Raw genomic sequence first — 18,982 nt, 5'->3', positions numbered from 1 at the left:
TGGGGATAGAAGGGACCGTGGGGGGGGTGGGTGGAGAGAAGGGACCGTGGGGGGGGGAGAGAAGGGACCGTGGGGGGGGGAGAAGGGACCGTGGGGGCGGGGGAGAGAAGGGACCGTGGGGGGGGGAGAGAAGGGACCGTGGGGGGGGGGGGAGAGAAGGGACCGTGGGGGGGGGGGAGAGAAGGGACCGTGGGGGGGGGGGGTGGAGAGAAGGGACCGTGGGGGGGGGGGGGAGAGAAGGGACCGTGGGGGGGGGGGAGAAGGGACCGTGGGGGGGGGGGGGAGAGAAGGGACCGTGGGGGGGGGGGGAGAGAAGGGACCGTGGGGGGGGGGGAGAGAAGGGACCGTGGGGGGGGAGAGAAGGGACCGTGGGGGGGGGGAGAGAAGGGACCGTGGGGGGGGTGGGGGGGGAGAGAAGGGACCGTGGGGGGGGGTGGGGGGGGAGAGAAGGGACCGTGGGGGGGGGGTGGGGGGGGAGAGAAGGGACCGTGGGGGGGGGGGTGGGGGGGGGAGAGAAGGGACCGTGGGGGGGGGTGGGGGGGGAGAGAAGGGACCGTGGGGGGGGGGTGGGGGGGGAGAGAAGGGACCGTGGGGGGGGGTGGGGGGGGAGAGAAGGGACCGTGGGGGGGGGTGGGGGGGGAGAGAAGGGACCGTGGGGGGGGGGTGGGGGGGGAGAGAAGGGACCGTGGGGGGGGGTGGGGGGGGAGAGAAGGGACCGTGGGGGGGGGGTGGGGGGGGAGAGAAGGGACCGTGGGGGGGGGGTGGGGGGGGAGAGAAGGGACCGTGGGGGGGGGGTGGGGGGGGAGAGAAGGGACCGTGGGGGGGGGGGTGGGGGGGGAGAGAAGGGACCGTGGGGGGGGGGGTGGGGGGGGAGAGAAGGGACCGTGGGGGGGGGGGTGGGGGGGGAGAGAAGGGACCGTGGGGGGGGGGGTGGGGGGGGAGAGAAGGGACCGTGGGGGGGGGGTGGGGGGGGAGAGAAGGGACCGTGGGGGGGGGGGTGGGGGGGGAGAGAAGGGACCGTGGGGGGGGGGGTGGGGGGGGAGAGAAGGGACCGTGGGGGGGGGGTGGGGGGGGAGAGAAGGGACCGTGGGGGGGGGGGTGGGGGGGGAGAGAAGGGACCGTGGGGGGGGGGGGTGGGGGGGGAGAGAAGGGACCGTGGGGGGGGGGGTGGGGGGGGAGAGAAGGGACCGTGGGGGGGGGGGGTGGGGGGGGGAGAGAAGGGACCGTGGGGGGGGGGTGGGGGGGGAGAGAAGGGACCGTGGGGGGGGGGTGGGGGGGGAGAGAAGGGACCGTGGGGGGGGGTGGGGGGGGAGAGAAGGGACCGTGGGGGGGGGGTGGGGGGGGAGAGAAGGGACCGTGGGGGGGGGTGGGGGGGGAGAGAAGGGACCGTGGGGGGGGGGTGGGGGGGGAGAGAAGGGACCGTGGGGGGGGGGTGGGGGGGAGAGAAGGGACCGTGGGGGGGGGGTGGGGGGGGAGAGAAGGGACCGTGGGGGGGGGGTGGGGGGGAGAGAAGGGACCGTGGGGGGGGGGTGGGGGGGAGAGAAGGGACCGTGGGGGGGGGGGGTGGGGGGGAGAGAAGGGACCGTGGGGGGGGGTGGGGGGGGAGAGAAGGGACCGTGGGGGGGTGGGGGGGGAGAGAAGGGACCGTGGGGGGGGTGGGGGGGAGAGAAGGGACCGTGGGGGGGGGGGGGGAAAAGGGACCGTGGGGGGGGGGGAAAAGGGACCGTGGGGGGGGGGGAAAAGGGACCGTGGGGGGGGGGAAAAGGGACCGTGGGGGGGGGGAAAAGGGACCGTGGGGGGGGGGAAAAGGGACCGTGGGGGGGGAAAAGGGACCGTGGGGGGGGGAAAAGGGACCGTGGGGGGGGGAAAAGGGACCGTGGGGGGGGGAAAAGGGACCGTGGGGGGGGGGAAAAGGGACCGTGGGGGGGGGGAAAAGGGACCGTGGGGGGGGGGAAAGGGACCGTGGGGGGGGGGAAAGGGACCGTGGGGGGGGGAGAAGGGACCGTGGGGGGGGGGGAGAAGGGACCGTGGGGGGGGGAGAAGGGACCGTGGGGGGGGGAGAAGGGACCGTGGGGGGGGGAGAAGGGACCGTGGGGGGGGGAGAAGGGACCGTGGGGGGGGGAGAAGGGACCGTGGGGGGGGGAGAAGGGACCGTGGGGGGGGGGAGAAGGGACCGTGGGGGGGGGAGAAGGGACCGTGGGGGGGGGAGAAGGGACCGTGGGGGGGGGAGAAGGGACCGTGGGGGGGGGAGAAGGGACCGTGGGGGGGGGAGAAGGGACCGTGGGGGGGGGAGAAGGGACCGTGGGGGGGGGAGAAGGGACCGTGGGGGGGGGAGAAGGGACCGTGGGGGGGGGGAGAAGGGACCGTGGGGGGGGGAGAAGGGACCGTGGGGGGGGGAGAAGGGACCGTGGGGGGGGGAGAAGGGACCGTGGGGGGGGGAGAAGGGACCGTGGGGGGGGGAGAAGGGACCGTGGGGGGGGGAGAAGGGACCGTGGGGGGGGGAGAAGGGACCGTGGGGGGGGAGAAGGGACCGTGGGGGGGGGAGAAGGGACCGTGGGGGGGGGGAGAAGGGACCGTGGGGGGGGGAGAAGGGACCGTGGGGGGGGGGAGAAGGGACCGTGGGGGGGGAGAAGGGACCGTGGGGGGGGGAGAAGGGACCGTGGGGGGGGGGAGAAGGGACCGTGGGGGGGGGAGAAGGGACCGTGGGGGGGGGAGAAGGGACCGTGGGGGGGGAGAAGGGACCGTGGGGGGGGGAGAAGGGACCGTGGGGGGGGAGAAGGGACCGTGGGGGGGGGGAGAAGGGACCGTGGGGGGGGGGAGAAGGGACCGTGGGGGGGGGAGAAGGGACCGTGGGGGGGGGAGAAGGGACCGTGGGGGGGGGGAGAAGGGACCGTGGGGGGGGGAGAAGGGACCGTGGGGGGGGGAGAAGGGACCGTGGGGGGGGGAGAAGGGACCGTGGGGGGGGGGAGAAGGGACCGTGGGGGGGGGGAGAAGGGACCGTGGGGGGGGGAGAAGGGACCGTGGGGGGGGGGAGAAGGGACCGTGGGGGGGGGAGAAGGGACCGTGGGGGGGGGAGAAGGGACCGTGGGGGCGGGAGAAGGGACCGGGGGGGGGGGCGGGGAGAAGGGACCGGGGGGGGGGGAGAAGGGACCGGGGGGGGGGGAGAAGGGACCGGGGGGGGGGGAGAAGGGACCGGGGGGGGGGAGAAGGGACCGGGGGGGGGGAGAGAAGGGACCGGGGGGGGGGAGAGAAGGGACCGGGGGGGGGGAGAGAAGGGACCGGGGGGGGGGAGAGAAGGGACCGGGGGGGGGGGAGAAGGGACCGGGGGGGGGGAGAAGGGACCGGGGGGGGGGGAGGGAGAGAAGGGACCGGGGGGGGGGGGGAGAAGGGACCGGGGGGGGGGAGAGAAGGGACCGGGGGGGGGGGGGAGAAGGGACCGGGGAGGGAGAGAAGGGACCGGGGAGGGAGGTGGGACTGGTGGGGGGGGAAAGAGGGATGAGGCTCGGGACCTCTGGGGGGGCGAGGGTTGAGGCGTGGGACTGGTGGAGGGGGAGGGGACGGGGGGGAGGGGACGGGGGGGAGGGGACGGGGGGAGGGGACGGGGGCAAGGGGGAGAGAGCAAAGGATGTTGAGAGGGTGTGGAATGAACTGAGGGACTGGGGAGAAGACGGCAAGGGACTGGGGGGGGAATGAGGCGTGGGGCTGGTGGGGAGGGTTGAGTCGTGGGACCGGTGGGGGGTGGGCGAGGGTTGAGGGGGGGGGGGAGAGGGTTGAGGCGTGGGACCGGTGGGTGGGGGGAGAGGGTTGAGGCGTGGGACCGGTGGGGGGGGCGAGGGATGAGGCGTGGGACCGATGTGGAGGGTTGAGGCAAGTGACCATTGTGGGTGGGGAGGGTTGAGGCAAGGTACCGACCGGTGGGTGAGCGAGGGTTGAGGCAAAGGACCAGTGGGGGGAGCAGGAGGGTTGATGCGAGGGGCTGGTGGGGGGGGGAGTGGAGTGGCAATTGGTTAGGTTTGTGGAATAAAACACGGAAGCCTGCAGACACTATGGTTGAAATAAAAACACAAAACTGCGCAGTGTATAATTAGATAAAGATGAACAACCAAAGTTTTGGGCTTGAGCCCTTCATTAAGGGCAGGCACCTGAACCAAATGGTAGAGGGACAGAGGAGTGCAGTCCCATGAGCAGGAGGTAATAGGTGGATAAGAGAGGCAGATGAGAAAGCAGGGTGAGTGGGAAGGCTTTGAAGGGGAAAGAGGTGGAGAGCTTAAGGAAAGAAGTCAGAAGGTTGGGGAAGAGAGGGTGAATGGGGAGTGGGCTAGCAGAAGCCTGAGAATTTGATGTTAATGCTATCTGGCTGGATAGTGCCCAAGTGGGATATTAGGTGAGGGTTGAACTGTGGCATGGGCAATGTAAGTAGAGGCTGGGGTATTGGAAGGTATAAAGCTCCAAAACACGGCAGATCAGGTAAAGTGCTGAGGTAGAACCAAGATTTCAGGGAAATCTAATTAATGTGCAAAAGCGTCATGCAGCCTCCATAGGAGGCAAAGATGTGTAACCAATGTTTCGAGCCTGAGCCTTTTGTTAATGTATGGTCAAAAAGGTGAGGGGAGGAGTACAGGCCTACAGTCAAGAGGCCATAGGTGGACATACATAGGAGGTCAGGAGAGAAAACCTGAGAATGATTGGGGAGGAGTAGCGAATGCAGAGCTGAAAGAAAGGAGACAGGTAGGGAAAGGGGTGGGGGGGTCAGTTCTCATGGAAAATGGAGAAGTTGATGTTAATGCCATCTGGTTGGAGGGTGTTCTTCCAATTTATGGATGGTCTCAGTCTGACTGTGTATGAGAATGGAGTGGGGAATTAAATATGGTTTTCCACTGGGAGATCCCCACTATTATAGTGGACAGAGCAAAGAGCTCAGCGAAGTGATCTCCCAATCTGTGTGCAGTCTCTCTGTCGAGGAGGCCACAATGGGAGCACTTGATGCAGTAGATGACCCCTGGAGATTTATAAGCAATGCTGCTTCACTTGGAAGGGGTAGTTGGGGCCCTGAATGGTGGTGAAGTAGAAGGTGTAGGGACAATCTTTCAAGATAATTTTCCATTAGAAACAAAAAGCACTGCATGTGTTGGAACTTAAGACAAAATGGACAATTTGAAAAATGCATGTTATTCTACCCATGAGCAAGGTTGAAGGGGGGAGGAGTACAGGGCAACAGCTAAGAAGCCATAGATGGAGTAAAAACATAATGCTGGAGAAACTTAGCAGGTCAAGCAGTGTACTTTTTATAGCAAAGATAAAGATACATAACCAATGTTTCGGGTTTGACCCCTTCATCAAGTATGAGCAAAATGTAGGCAGGCGCCCAAACAAAATGGTGTGGAAAGAGAAACTAAAGGTTTCTGGTTTTCCACCCTTTCTCAAGTCCAACGAACTCTGTCCAAAGGATTATTGATATAAAACCTTGCTTTCTCTGATGCGCGCTCTCTCTCACAGCTGGGAACTAAATATCCATGGATACACTCTGTGGTGGAAGGTAGGGAGAGGGGATGAGGTGGTTCTGCAGGTTTAAAATTGAATTGAACATTTGGAGAGAGGAGCCACTGGATCAGAAACTATAGAGTCCGTGTGGGTAAGAATGAAGAAACTGAGGCTAAAAAGATCCTGATGGTGGAGTTGTATGCAGGCCTCCAAACAGAAGCCAGGATGTTGTGTGCAATCTACAGAGGGAGATGGAGAGAGCATGCAAAAAGGGCAAATAAGAAAGGTGCAGGATAGATGTATTCCAAAAAAAAACAGGAAAAATGACAAATGTGGATGACATGAGAAGTAAAAGCAAAAGAAAGGGCATTAAAGTAAGCGTTAGTGGGCAGGTTGAGGACTGGGAACTATTTAAACACTCTCTGAAGTCAACTAGGAAGGTCATACAGAATGAAAAGATAAACTTTGAAAGGAAGCTCGGAAATAGTATCAAAAAGGATATGAAAAGCTTTTTTTAAAAAAGTGTATCAAGAGTGAACAACAGGTAAGAGTAGATATAGGACCGATAGAAAATGACGCTGGAGAAATTGTAAGGATAGACAAGATGGAAGAGGAACTGAATGACTATTTGGCGTCATTTTTCATTGTGGAAGACATTAGCAGTATAACTTACTTTTAAAGGTGTCAGGGAGTGCAGTCACAATCACCAGTGAGATGGTGCTTGAGAAGACGGAAGGTCTCCTAGACCAGATGGAATGCACTCTTGGGTTTTGAAAAAGTAGCTTTCTAGATTATGGAGGCATTAGTAATAATCTTTCAAGAATCAAACTGTTCTGGCATAGTACCAGAGGACTGGAAAATTCCAAAGGTTGCTCCAGTATTTATAAAGGAGGAAGGAAATTCTTGATCTGTTATCCTAAAATCAGTGGTTGGGAAGTTGCTGGAGTTGATTGTTGAGAATGACATTACAGATAAAAGATAGGCCATAGTCAGTGTGTTTCCTCAAAGGAAATTCTTGCCTGGCAAGTCTACTGCAATTTTTTTTGAGGAAATCACAAACAGATGAGACAAAGGATGTTGTATGTTTGAACTTTTGACATGGTGCTGCACATGAGACTACTTAACAAGATGAGAGCCTATGGAATTACAGGAAAGATACTAGTGTGGGTGGAGCATTGGCTGATTGGCAGGAAACAATGAGAATAAAGGGCTATATTGTAGTTGACTAAAGTATACTCTTAATATACTTGTGGGGTTCTGCAGTGATCAGTGTTGCAGATACTTTTATGTTGTATGGTAATGATTTGGATCATGAAATAAATGGTTTTGTGGCTTAGTTTGCAGATGATGCAAAGATAGGTGACAGAGTAGGTAGTAATGAGGAAACTCTAGGCCCTTTCAGACTGCCATGTAAAATGGGATTAACCAGGCAATTTGCATGTTTAGCAACCCAATGACATGGCAATTTGAAAGGGTCCAACTGGGTCCCTTACCTACCTCAGAGGTGGTCAGGGAACCCAGTAAAACTTACCCAGGCATCCTGGTGGTTTGAAAGGGTAAATGGCCGACCCGGTTACTCTGGTGATGCCAGCACTTGCATCACAGGGAAACCCCTGATTGAGGTGCCGCTGTCATAATTGGGTGGAGAGTAGGAGGGGGCCTCCATCGAGGTGGGGTATAGTCTAGGGTTCTCTTTTCAGAAAGGATGTGCTAGCATTGGAGAGGCCTTTGAAGGAAATGATTCCTGGAATGAAACACACGAGGAAAGTTTGAAGGCTCTTGAACTGTGTTCTTTGAAGTTCAGAAAAATGGGGGAGAGCCTTGTAAACTATGGCAAAATTGTTTCCCATGGCGAAGGAGTCAAGGCGAAGAGGGCCCAACTTCAGGATTAAAGAGTGCTCATTTAAAATAGATGATGAGTATTTTTTTAGGTAGACTGGAATTTTCTTCCATGGGTGGCTGTGCAGGCGATGGCTTGAGAGCTATCTGAATAGTCAGGGTATCAAAGGTTATGGAGGTGGGGCTGCGGGGGAGAATGGATCTGCTCATGATGGAATGGCAGTGAGGGCTAAATTGACCAAATGGCCTGCTCCACTGTAATATCGTGGTCCTTCTCTTTCATCTCCCCGTCCCCCCTCCCTACCATGAATGCTGCGTGACCTAATTTTTTCTGCTTTTTGCTTCAGATTTCTAATGTCTGCTATTTATTTTTGATAGAAAGATTGGGTAGGATCAACTATGCACGTCTGCAAAATATCTAAAAAGAAAATGCGCAAATAAATTTTTCGAGAAACTTTTCAGGATTAATAGTAAATGAGTTTATTTGTATTGAATAGTGCTATTGCAGAATGCATTTTGTCTCAAAGATATTGTAGAATTTTGATTCTATTCTTATTGTCATCTGACATCCTACTCAATAATTTGGCGCGGTTGGCCTAGCAGTTAGTGCAATGCCTTTTCTGTGAAGCGATCGAGATTGGGGTTCCAATACCATGCTGTCTGGAAGGAGTTTGTACGTTCACCCCGTGTCTGCATGGGCAGTTTCTTCCCACCGTTCAAAACCTACTGAGCGTGTAAGTTAATTGGGTGTAAATTGGGCAGCATGGACTCGTGGGCCAAAATAGCCTGTATGTCTAAATTTAAATATTTGGAATAGTTCATGACTCTGATTAGTGTAATTATTAGAATTAAACCATTAGAATATATTTTTGTCTTCATTAAAAGTCCCATAATAAATTAGAGATTGTGGTGGCTCACCACCGTGGAGATGGAGCTGGCACATCGCATGGTAGTGGACAGCAGCATAACATACTGTAACACATCCCTTAACATAGTGAACCAGTGCGGTTGAAAGCTGGCGCAGTACAAGATCAGCTGCCCTAAAATGGCAATAGCCAAGCCGCCCAACTAACAGATCAATAACAGGATAGGGGAGAAGAGTATTTTCATGCAAGAATGTTATTCATGCAGCTGATGTCAGCCAATCAAACAAATGGTGGGAACTCCAACTGTATAAAGAAGCCCTTTCAGCCTCAATAAATCTCAGAGCTTGGGGGAATGGCGTGATGGTGCAGGGAGAAGACGTGGAAAAATGCCTGCCTTTGGCAAAACTATTAAAAACCCGATTTTAAAGATTTTAAACTTTTTTAGAAAATATTGAATATATTGCTAATATATCCTAAAAGCAATTATGAGGAAAACAAAAGTACAAGCAGTTAAAAAAGACTTCTAAACAGCTCTCAAGTACAGAAGAACTTGGGCCAGCCTCCGGAGTCGATTCCTCCTCACACAAGACCGCAATGTCAGTCCCTGGGTAAGATCCATTTGACTCCGGCGTCAACTTCACGCAGTGTTGAGGAAGATGGCGCTGCTGCCCGAAGACATCCTACGGGTCATGAGGAGCAATCGCGCACATACGTTATATTAAGTGCACCCCAAGCTGCAGGGGGACCCAACTTGGCCCAGCGATGCTGAGCTGACAGGATGGGGGGGGGATCCAAACCTGCAGTTGGGCTGGAAAGCCATCTGCATCGACATAGGAAGAAGAAGGTGACATTGGAGGGGGACTGGAAGAAGAAATTTACCCAGGTATGGAGGAGGAAGAGACTGTTATATACAAGGGTAGGTCCATATCTAAACAGTTTAAATCTGACCCTCATTACTCAGATCCACCATCACATTGATATATCTAAACAGACAGAGGATTTGGCAACTCAGATGGGTCAAGGTTTTTCATCTATGAAGGAACAACTTGCTGATATGAAGGGGAAGATATCATCTATTAAGTTGGATGTAGCAAAGTGTGTGAAAATGGTGGATAAGGCACAAGATAAATTTTTCATGACTAAGGATGATGTGGAACAATGTAAAGAAAAGATGGGTCAGATGGAGGATTCATTCACTGGTTGGGAAATTCAGAAAATCGATGCGTTGGAGAATCAAAGTCGAAGGAATAATGTTAAGATTGTTGGGCTTCTGGAAGATTTTGGAAGGCCCTGATTCGGTCCAATTTTCTCAGAAATGGATTCCTGAAGTTTTGGGGAAAGAATATTTTCTGAATGGTTTGGAATTGGATAGAGCTCATGAGTGATAAGAAGAAAACTTCTTCCAGGTCAAGCTCCACGTTCTATCCTGATTAGATGTTTACGCTGTCGAGAAGGTGATCTTAAGAGTGCAGTTTAAAATGCGAGAAGTAATCAAGGCACCCTGCTTGTTAAGAATAATAAAATTTTCTTTTATGCTGATTTAAGCCAAGCTGTATTAAACGTCATAGAATTTAATTCTGCTAAAGCTGTTTTGTGAAAGAAAGGATACAAATTTGCTTTATGATATCTTGCTGTGTTACGAGTCCAAAGGACCCTAAAACCCAGCAGCAACAGATATTCAACAATGCAAATAGTTACTTAAACAAAAGTTGTTTTAATTGTCTTTAACCATGAAAACAGAATCAAACTTTAACTTATCTCTATTTTTAACTTATTTAACCCCCTTCTATTTCTAAGTGCACATGTATGTAATGTGTGTTAAGTTTAGAAAGTTCTTTGGTTCATAGTCCAATCTCACATCTCATTCTTCCAAGTTCTCTTGTTGCAGGCAATTCTTATACTGTGCACAGAATTTAACATGTGTAAAGTTCACCAGGCTTTGGTGCTCGAAAGGTAAATGGTTACTGCTCAGGTAACATTTTCAGGTTTTGTAGAGAGAGATGTGTGATTCCAGGATTTCCACAAGTCACCTCAATGTCTTGCTGATGAAACTTGCCCCATCAGGGTTCTCCAGATAATAACCTCTTTCTTTCAGGTTACCACAGAGTTCCTTTCTGTTCCGCTTATTCCAAGAGAAACACTAGACAGCTCATTTTCTCCTCCTGCATGACACACAAGAGTAGGCCGTCCTCCACTCTGGAGCTTCTGTTTTAGTTCCAACAGGCTTTTCCTGGCTGATACTGTTCAGTCTTCTCTCTCTCTCTCTCTCTCTCTCTCTCTCTCTCTCTCAAACTGCCAGAAAGCCCATGTCTCTCTCTCTCGCTTTTCCTTTTCTCGCTCTTGCAAAACCACCTGACCTTCTCCAGCCAACAATAGAAGTCGGTCTTCTGGTTCATCTGTTATTTTTAGGTAAACAAGAACCCATTTGTGACCTTTCTGTGATCACTCCAAAATTCTGCAAAGAGCTATCAATAGACATCATGTCTCCTGCTTGTTGCTTTAAAGACAATAGTCCATTTATTTTCACAGTTTCTGTAAAGTCACTCATAATATGAATTCTCCAGTATTTTCAAAAAGATCTGTTTTAAAGTGTGTGTGTGTAACCTACTCTATCTTTTCCAATTTATCTCCCAAAAATATTCAGTCACAACTGTACTTAGTTTTTTTTTATGGAGACTTTCAATCTCAGTTCTTTACTGACGATGCCGAAGCTCTCACATTTGCTAACTCTCTACCGAATAATAAACAGATGAAATGTCAAGAAAGTTTTTTCCAACAGTCAGTCTGTACCAGTTCAGAAGGGGAAGAAACACATTTGTCTGAGAAGGAACATCAGAAATTGAAAAGAGATTGGGTTGGACCAAGTTACAGCATTTTTGTTTAATTCAAAAGCAAAGGAGTAGCTATTTTGAATAATAAAAAGTTATCTTTTAAATTGGAATCAGTTATTGAGTCAGTTGGTAGACTTTTGATTGATAATTGTAAAAAAAAATTCTGAGTTTTGGACTTTAGTGAAGTTTATGCTCCTAATATAGAAGATGATAAATTTATGTTGGATTCTTTTCTTAATTTAAATCAAGCATATGGAAAAATTATGGTAGGAGGTGATTTTAATTGTTTGGATCCATTATTAGATAAATCCCTAAAAACAGTAGTTAGGTCTAAAATGGCTAAATGATTGATGATGTGTATTTAGTAGATATATGGATGAGGATTAATCCTAAGGAGAAAAATTTTTTTGTTTTATTCATTTCAACATGATTCTTATTCTAGAATAGATTTATATTTGGTATCAGCACAATTGCAAGGCTGGGTATTGAAGGCTGAATATAAGATGACGATTTTGTTATTAATAACATGTACTGGTTCAGAGAGAATTGACAACATCTATTGTTGGAGATTTAATTCTTCGTTGTTGAAAAATGTACAATTTTGTAATTTTATAAGATCAAATACAGCTTTTTTTTGGAAAATAAATATGGATTCAGTTAAGAGTAAATTTGTTTTATGGGATGCTGTAAACGCATATTTGAGGGGACAAATTATTAGTTTTACTGCTAACATTAAGAAACCACATGTAGCTGATGTAACTAAATTAGAGGAGATAGAGATTTTAGAAAAATTTACAGCAAAATTCAACAGAAATGAAGAAAATAAGTTTAACTAATATGAAGTTACGTTATAATTACAAACATAAATTAGAGAAATTGCTACAGAGAAATTTTTAGAAGTTATTTTGAAAGTAAAATTTTCATTAGATCCTTTAGTATTTTTGTTGGGTAATATTAAGATGATTAGTTTAGAATTAAAATTAAATAGATTTCAAATTGCTTTTTTGAGATTGGCATTAGCTGTGGTTAGAAAATGTCCGGCAATTACTTGGAAAAATGAGACTGATTTGATTTGGAGTTGGGGTCCTGTATTCCATTGGAAAAGAGAACATAATTTACGTGATAATTATCTTTTTTACTGTAATACTTGGAGCCCATATTGGGATTAAATCCCCTTACAGCCCAGTCGTGGTGTTACTCCAAACCATGGGAATTAATTAATTTTGTTGTTGTGGGTAATCTCCTTTTTCTTTCTTTTGGGATCGGTTGGGGTGGGGGGTGGGGGGGTTAGGAAAGAGGGGGTTAGTTTTAAAATATCAGGTATGTATTTTGTGAATTGTTTTTAAGTTTTATTCAATAATTATGTTTCAATATATTGCATCATGATTCAATAAATAAAATTTTCAAAAAATATCTTAGAGCTTAACCTCCCACACTCCAAGTGTGTGTGCTTCATTGTAGTAGTCGGCCACAGACTGTACATTTCAAGTCCATTCCATGAGTGAAACGGTTCTAAACTAATATTAATATTTGGCCGAACTAATGTTTTATTAATTTTATTTGCAGACTGTTTGAAGCTAAGATACAAAGCTATGCAGGTGACGATCCATTGGATCTATGGGTCAGGTAAAATATTCATTTGGTGGATTGCTTCTTGATAGGTCGCAGTATTACCGGAAGGCTGAGTTGCATTTGTCATTTCCAGGTTTGTACAGTGGGCGGAACCTCGTCTTCTACCAGCAGAAAAAGATGTGTTGATCTCATTGATGGAAAAGATTGTGAACAACTTCAGGAATGACAAAAAATATTCAAATGATCAAAGATATATTCACTGCTGGCTGAAACTGGTAATCTTTGTGTGGATATTACGTAATATTCATTTGATTTTATTCATTATAAATGAGAGGATTACAGGAGCATTATTTCCAGCTATCAGTGATGAAGTAATTTTAATTTAACAAGTGGTTTATTCTGGAAAATTACTGAAATTTATGCTCAGCTTTCATTCCCCCTCTACGTGGACTCGGTTTTATTTTAATTTGTACCTCATCGATGGAACACTTCAGTAACTTTTATTTCATGTAACTAAAGGATTCCTTGAACTCAAATTTTGCATTACCCAATTGCTATTCTTTAACACCTTGTCATTCTTGAAATTAAACCAAATGATCGTTTTATAATCTGATTCAAGTTTTATAATTTTTATGAAAACTCTGAGTGATAAACAGATTGATTTTAAAAACATCTTGATCCCGTTATTCAAAATAAGCTGTCTCCAAATTGTTGTCTCAGTTTCAACTTCTATTTCACCCCTCCACCAAAAATCCAGAGACACACAGTGGTGTGGCTAGTAGGACTGGTGTCTTTGCAGCTCTAGTGACCCAGGCTGATGCTGACCTTGGGCATTGTCTTGCAAGATGGCGTGGTCGACTTTCTGCAGATTGCAGAACCGCCGTCACAAAATCTTTAAAATACCTATTACAAAAACCTATAAAATACTCACATTCCTAGCTGCCATCCTTGCAATCATCTGCACGTAGGGTTTTTTTCCAATCACTGAACAGCTTCTGAACACAGTTAACAATCTTCAAATCTCCTGGGTAATGTCTGCTTCAGAAACAGTGGCTGCAAGGTATAGTCCTTAAAAGGACAGGCCACCACCGAGATAAAAAATGTAGACTGAGGGCCGGGATTCAAACAAGGCTGAAGTGAAGGGGTCTGAGACCTCCCCTACTGTCCATATTACTGGCAAATGTCCAGTCATTGAAGAATAAAATTGACGACCTGAGGGCAAGGCTACTCTACCAGAGACAAGTAAGACAAATCTCAGTTGTTTGCTGCACCGAAACCTGGCTAACAGAGAACCCACCAGACTCCGCTATCCCACCAGACAGTTTCACCATCCATAGACTGGATCGGAACTCGGATTCTGAAAAAGGGAGAGGAGGCGACATGTGCTTTTTCATTAATACTGGGTGGTGCACGGACATTGGAGTTCTGTCGACCTCTGCCTTGGATCAAATCTAAATTAAATGCAGACCCTCTGTCTACCATGAGAGTTCTCACCAGAGTTTATATCCCTCCCAATGCCGATTACAAGCAGGCACTTGCGGAGCTGCATGATGTCAATAAACAAGAGAAGGCCTATAAGTTTTAGTCAGCAACTTTAACCAGGCCTGTGTCAAGAAAACCGTGCCTAACTGCCACCAGCATCTGCATCAGAGCTCCCAACACACTTGACCAAGATGAGGAAGGCCCACTGTTCTTTCCTGAGACCACACTTTGGCAAGTCTGATCACCTGGCTGTGTTCCTTCTGCCTTCATCTAGATAGAGTCTAAAAAGAGAGGCTCCTAAGGTCAGGACAGCTAGAAAGTGGTCACAGGAGGCTTCCTCAGTCAGCGGATTGGGCATTGTTCAAGGACTGTGCTGAGAATCTAAATGAGAAGACTGAGGTGGTCACACACTTTATCAAAATAGTTGTGGATGAGTGTGTCCCCACCAGATCATTCCGGGTTTCCCCAACCAGAAGCCCTGGATGAACAATGAAATCTGGAACCTGCTGACAGCCAGAAAGCTGGCATTTAAGTCTGAAGATCCAGATCAGTGCAGCAGGAGCAGGTATGACCTGCAGAAAGTTTATATTCTGGATGAAAATGGAAGCACACCGACAGCTGTGGTAGAGCCTAAATGCCGTCACCTGTTACAAAACTAAATCCAGTAAAGCATCAGACAGCAAAGCTTCTCTCCCAGAAGAACTCAATGCCTTCTACGCCCAATTTGATAACAGTGAAGAACTACCCCTCTGCACCCCTACATCCCCTGATGATCCCATTCTGTCCTTATTTGTGGATGATGCAGGTGCTGCCTTCAGGAGTGAATCCGAGGAAAGCATCTGGCCTGGATGGCGTACCTGGCTGAGTATTAAAGATCTGTGCTGACCAGCTTACTGAAGTATTCATGGATATCTTCAATATCTCACTCCAGCAGGACATGGTACCCACCTGTTTAAAACAGGTGTCAATCATACCAGTACCCAAGAAGATGTAGTAACCTGCCTTAAAGACTATCGACCAGTAGCACTTGGATCAACAGTGATGAAGTGTTTTAAAACACTGATGATGAAGCAGTTCAGCTCCTGTCTAAGTGAAGGCATGGATCCATTCCAGATCACATATCGTAAAACAGGTCTATAGTAGATGGCATCTCACAAAGCCCTGGAACACCTGGATAGCAAAGATGCAAACATCAGGATGCTTTTTATCGACATTTAACACCTTCATCCCTTCAAAACTGATCAGCAAATTCCAAGACCTGGGAGTTAACACCCCACTTTGTAATTGGATAAGAGATTTCCTTACCTCCAGACCACAATCAGTGAAGATTGATAGGAACTTCTCCACAATCTCCATCAGTACCAGAGCACCACTGGCTGTGTTCTTAGCCCCAAAGTTCTTCACTTTATACCTACGACTGTGTAACTCAATAGGACAATAGCACCATGTACAAATTTGACAATGAAACCATGATAGTGGGTTGTATAAAGGAAGGGGATGAGTCAGCATGCAGGATGGAGATTGAAAACTTGGCTGAATGGGGCACCAGCAACACCATTGCACTCCATGTCACCAAAATTAAGGAGCTGATTATTGACTTCAGGAAAGGAAAGCCAGAGGTAGGCTCCAATGATCACTGGACTGTATAAGAGGTGGAGAGGGTGAGCAAAATTAAGGTTCTTTGGAGTCGCTATCTCGGAGGATCTTTCCTGGACCCAACACACCAATGGCATCATGAAGAAACCATATCAGCAGCTCTACATCCTCAGGTGTTTGTGAAAGTTTGGTATGACTAATTTCTACAGAGGTGAGGTGGAAAGTGTGCTGACGAGCTAGATCGTGGTGTGGTCAAGTAAACACCAAAACCCCTGAGCATAATGTCCTCCAAAAGGTCGTGCATAGCCCACCCAGGACATCTCGGGAAAAACCCTCCCCACTATTGAGTACATTTACAGGGAAAGCTGCTGTCAGAGGGCAGCGGCAATCATCAAAGACCCTCACCATCCAGCACACACTCTGTTCTGAAGTATAGGATTCAGCGACTCATTTAAGGACTCTTACTTGTGCACTTTATTGATTTTATTTTGTTTCCTCTCTATTGCAGTTTGTTTACATTCATTTTTTTAAAAAAATGTTTACCCTGTGTACAGTTTATTTTTTTGCACTATCAATCAGTGGTAATTCTGCCATGCCCAAAGGAAAAAGGAATCTCGGGGTTGTATGTGATGTGTATGTTCTCTGATAATAAATCTGAAATCTGGAGAAAAAAAATGTCTGTTTGGCATTTGCGCATCCTTCCTGTTATTGTGTGGGTTTCCTCTACTAGATGCTCTAGATTCTTCCTATGTCCCAAAGGTTGATGGGTTAATTGGCCACTGTCAATTGCCCCTTGTGAGTAGGTCACTGACAGAATCTTGGGGGAGAAGAAAATGGGTATTAATATAAGATTAGTGTAAATTGGTACAGAATCCATAAGCGAAAGAGTTTGTTTACATGCTGTGTGATCCTGTGTAATTGTAGAACTGTATAGCACAGAAACCAGTTCTTTCAGTTACCTCATCTATGCTGACTGTGATCCTTATCCACACTAATTTCATTTGCTCGCAAGAGGCTTGTACTCTCTACATATTTCCTTTAGAGGTACCTATCTAAATGTTGCACTTGCATCACCTTTCTCAGGCAGCTCACTTCAGTAATTGACCAACCTCAGTGAGTGTGCTGTGCCACTGCTTATAAACTTTCAATAAGAAGATAACCAGTGATAGATTATGTTATATTTTATATTGTATAAGTTTATAGGAGAAATTGTGGCAGGTTTTTTCATGTAGGTCACATACAAACACTTCGAAACAGATCTCAAGCTAGACAGGCCAGCTCCAGGTGCCTTTGCAAAAGCTTTAAAGAATGCCTATAGAGACTTCACTAATGGATTGTTGTTTTGAAAAGCAACAGATGGGATCTGAGGAATGGGTTCAGAGCCGCAGGCTGTCTGAGTGCAGTTTGCTGTTCTAGGAGGGTCATGTGGTTTTGCAAGCAGAGGGGGTCAACCAGACTGTTTCTCTGGGAGGGAGAATTCAGTTCTATAGTTCAGCAGCAGCTGGGCCTGGAACAGGACAAGCTGGAAAGCTTGTGGAAAAACCCTGGTTAAAGCCCTTGTGGTCCATACAAGTGGAGACGACTGGCTGCCTAATGTTTCACTTGAAATAAGAGAAACAAAAAGGAACTCTGTGGTGATCATCTGAAAAACCCTGATGGGACAAGTTCCTTCAGCAAGACACTGATGTAGCTGATTAGAAGAGATCTATTTGTGTCCAGCAAACAACAAATTGCTCTCTGAAAACCAACAAGAACCTTCCTGAGCAGTAACCATTTACCTTTCAAGTACCAAAGCCTGGTGAACTTCATAAATGTTAAATTCTGTACACAGTATAAGAATTGCCTACAACTAGTGAACTTGGAGGAGCGAGAAGTGAAATTGGTCTGTGAATTAAAGAACTTTTCTAAACTTACTCCCACGTTACATACACGTGCACTTAGAATTAGAAGGGGGTTAAGTAAATTAATAGTAATAAGTTAGAGTTTGATCCTGTTTTCATGCTTTTAATTATTTTTAAACAACTTTTGTTTAAGTAACCATTTGTCTTGGTAAATACTATTGCTGCTGGGTTTTGGGGTCCTCTGGGCTCATAACACACCTATCTAATACTACTCTTTGCCTCCTGTAAACTGGCCAACTTTGAATCTAGTTTGCCAACATTCCTCAGATCCCTTGTGCCTTAACCTTCTGGATCTGCCTACTAAGCAGGACCTTGACAAAATACTTACTGAAGTCCATGTGTACTTCACCCTCAATAATTATCCCAGTCATCTCTTTTTAAAAAAAGTTAGATTCAGATTGGTGAGACATGCACTTTTGATATGAGGGAGGAGTATGTACCCTTCTGCCTTTTGCATCATATAGTAAAAGAACATGTATGTGTGCATGGTGCAGCTCTGTGTATGTGGGTGTTAGTAGCTAATTCATATCAAAGACCGTCTTCCACCTCATTTGCAATCACTTTTGTATGGAAAAGAGACAAAATTAACTGGGTTGTTTATACATTCAATATTATTGAAATAATCCTGCAACTCGTATAGGGTTTAACAGGAAGAAAGGAAACATACACATTTTAAAAGATTTTTTAATGAAACCAAGGCACTACATTTAAAAGAATTCAATAATGCAGTTTTTTTTTTAATTGGTTGTTGCTTTCCAATGGTCATGTTGGTTGAAGTTCATGAATAAAGTAATTTCATTCTGATTTTGTTGGTTTCTCTTCCCATTCTGCACTTGATATGAAACTGTTTTTCTTTTATTTTTGATTATTTTATCTTTGTTTCTTCAGATAAACAACAGCACCACACCACTTGAATTTTTCAATCACATGTATGAACAAGAGATTGGCACAAAACTAGCTCTGTTCTATCTTGCATGGGCAGAGGTGCTTGAGAAGAAAGGGAAAGTTTCAATCGCAGATAGGGTTTTCCAGAAAGGCATTCAAAATGCTGCTCAACCACAAAGCATGCTGCTCCATCAGTATGGGTAAGATCAAATGAAATTTCGAGCTAAGAAAATGAAGCTAATTGTTTTTTCTACATTTATAATACAGGTTGAAATTTTATCTTTTTCCTTAGTATCCAACTAAAGTCTATTTAGCAGTTTAAGAAAGACCTTGATCATTGAAATTTGTATCAAAAAGTGTAATTTGGATAAGTGGAATGGATGCCTAATTGGTTTGATTGCTTGTTTGTGACAAATGTTAGTTGATCTGGAGATGGGTGATTTCTCCTGATGCAAAATTTTATTGTTAATCAATCAATTTTTATGTTGTAATCTTTAGGATGTTTGTAATTGTAGAGACTTGAATCACA

The 18,982-nt window shown here is 47.6% G+C and overlaps 1 protein-coding gene across 1 annotated transcript in view; it reads left to right on the top strand.

Annotated features, from left to right (window-relative positions):
• Window positions 1-7,163: 7,163 nt before the first annotated feature.
• bub1 (BUB1 mitotic checkpoint serine/threonine kinase) overlaps window positions 7,164-18,982 on the top strand; it is a 53,744-nt gene continuing 41,925 nt past the window's right edge. Inside the window, exons 1-4 of the mRNA XM_069887678.1 lie at window positions 7,164-7,412; window positions 12,584-12,643; window positions 12,723-12,864; window positions 18,457-18,653. Of these exons, the coding sequence (XP_069743779.1) occupies window positions 7,312-7,412; window positions 12,584-12,643; window positions 12,723-12,864; window positions 18,457-18,653 (500 nt within the window). The 5' untranslated portion in view covers window positions 7,164-7,311. The remainder of the gene's footprint in view (window positions 7,413-12,583; window positions 12,644-12,722; window positions 12,865-18,456; window positions 18,654-18,982) is intronic.

Source organism: Narcine bancroftii, chromosome 6, assembly GCF_036971445.1.
Source record: "Narcine bancroftii isolate sNarBan1 chromosome 6, sNarBan1.hap1, whole genome shotgun sequence".
NCBI lineage: Eukaryota > Metazoa > Chordata > Chondrichthyes > Torpediniformes > Narcinidae > Narcine > Narcine bancroftii.
The sequence above is the reverse complement of the archived record's forward strand: the minus strand, read 5'-3'. Positions and strand labels throughout refer to the sequence as shown.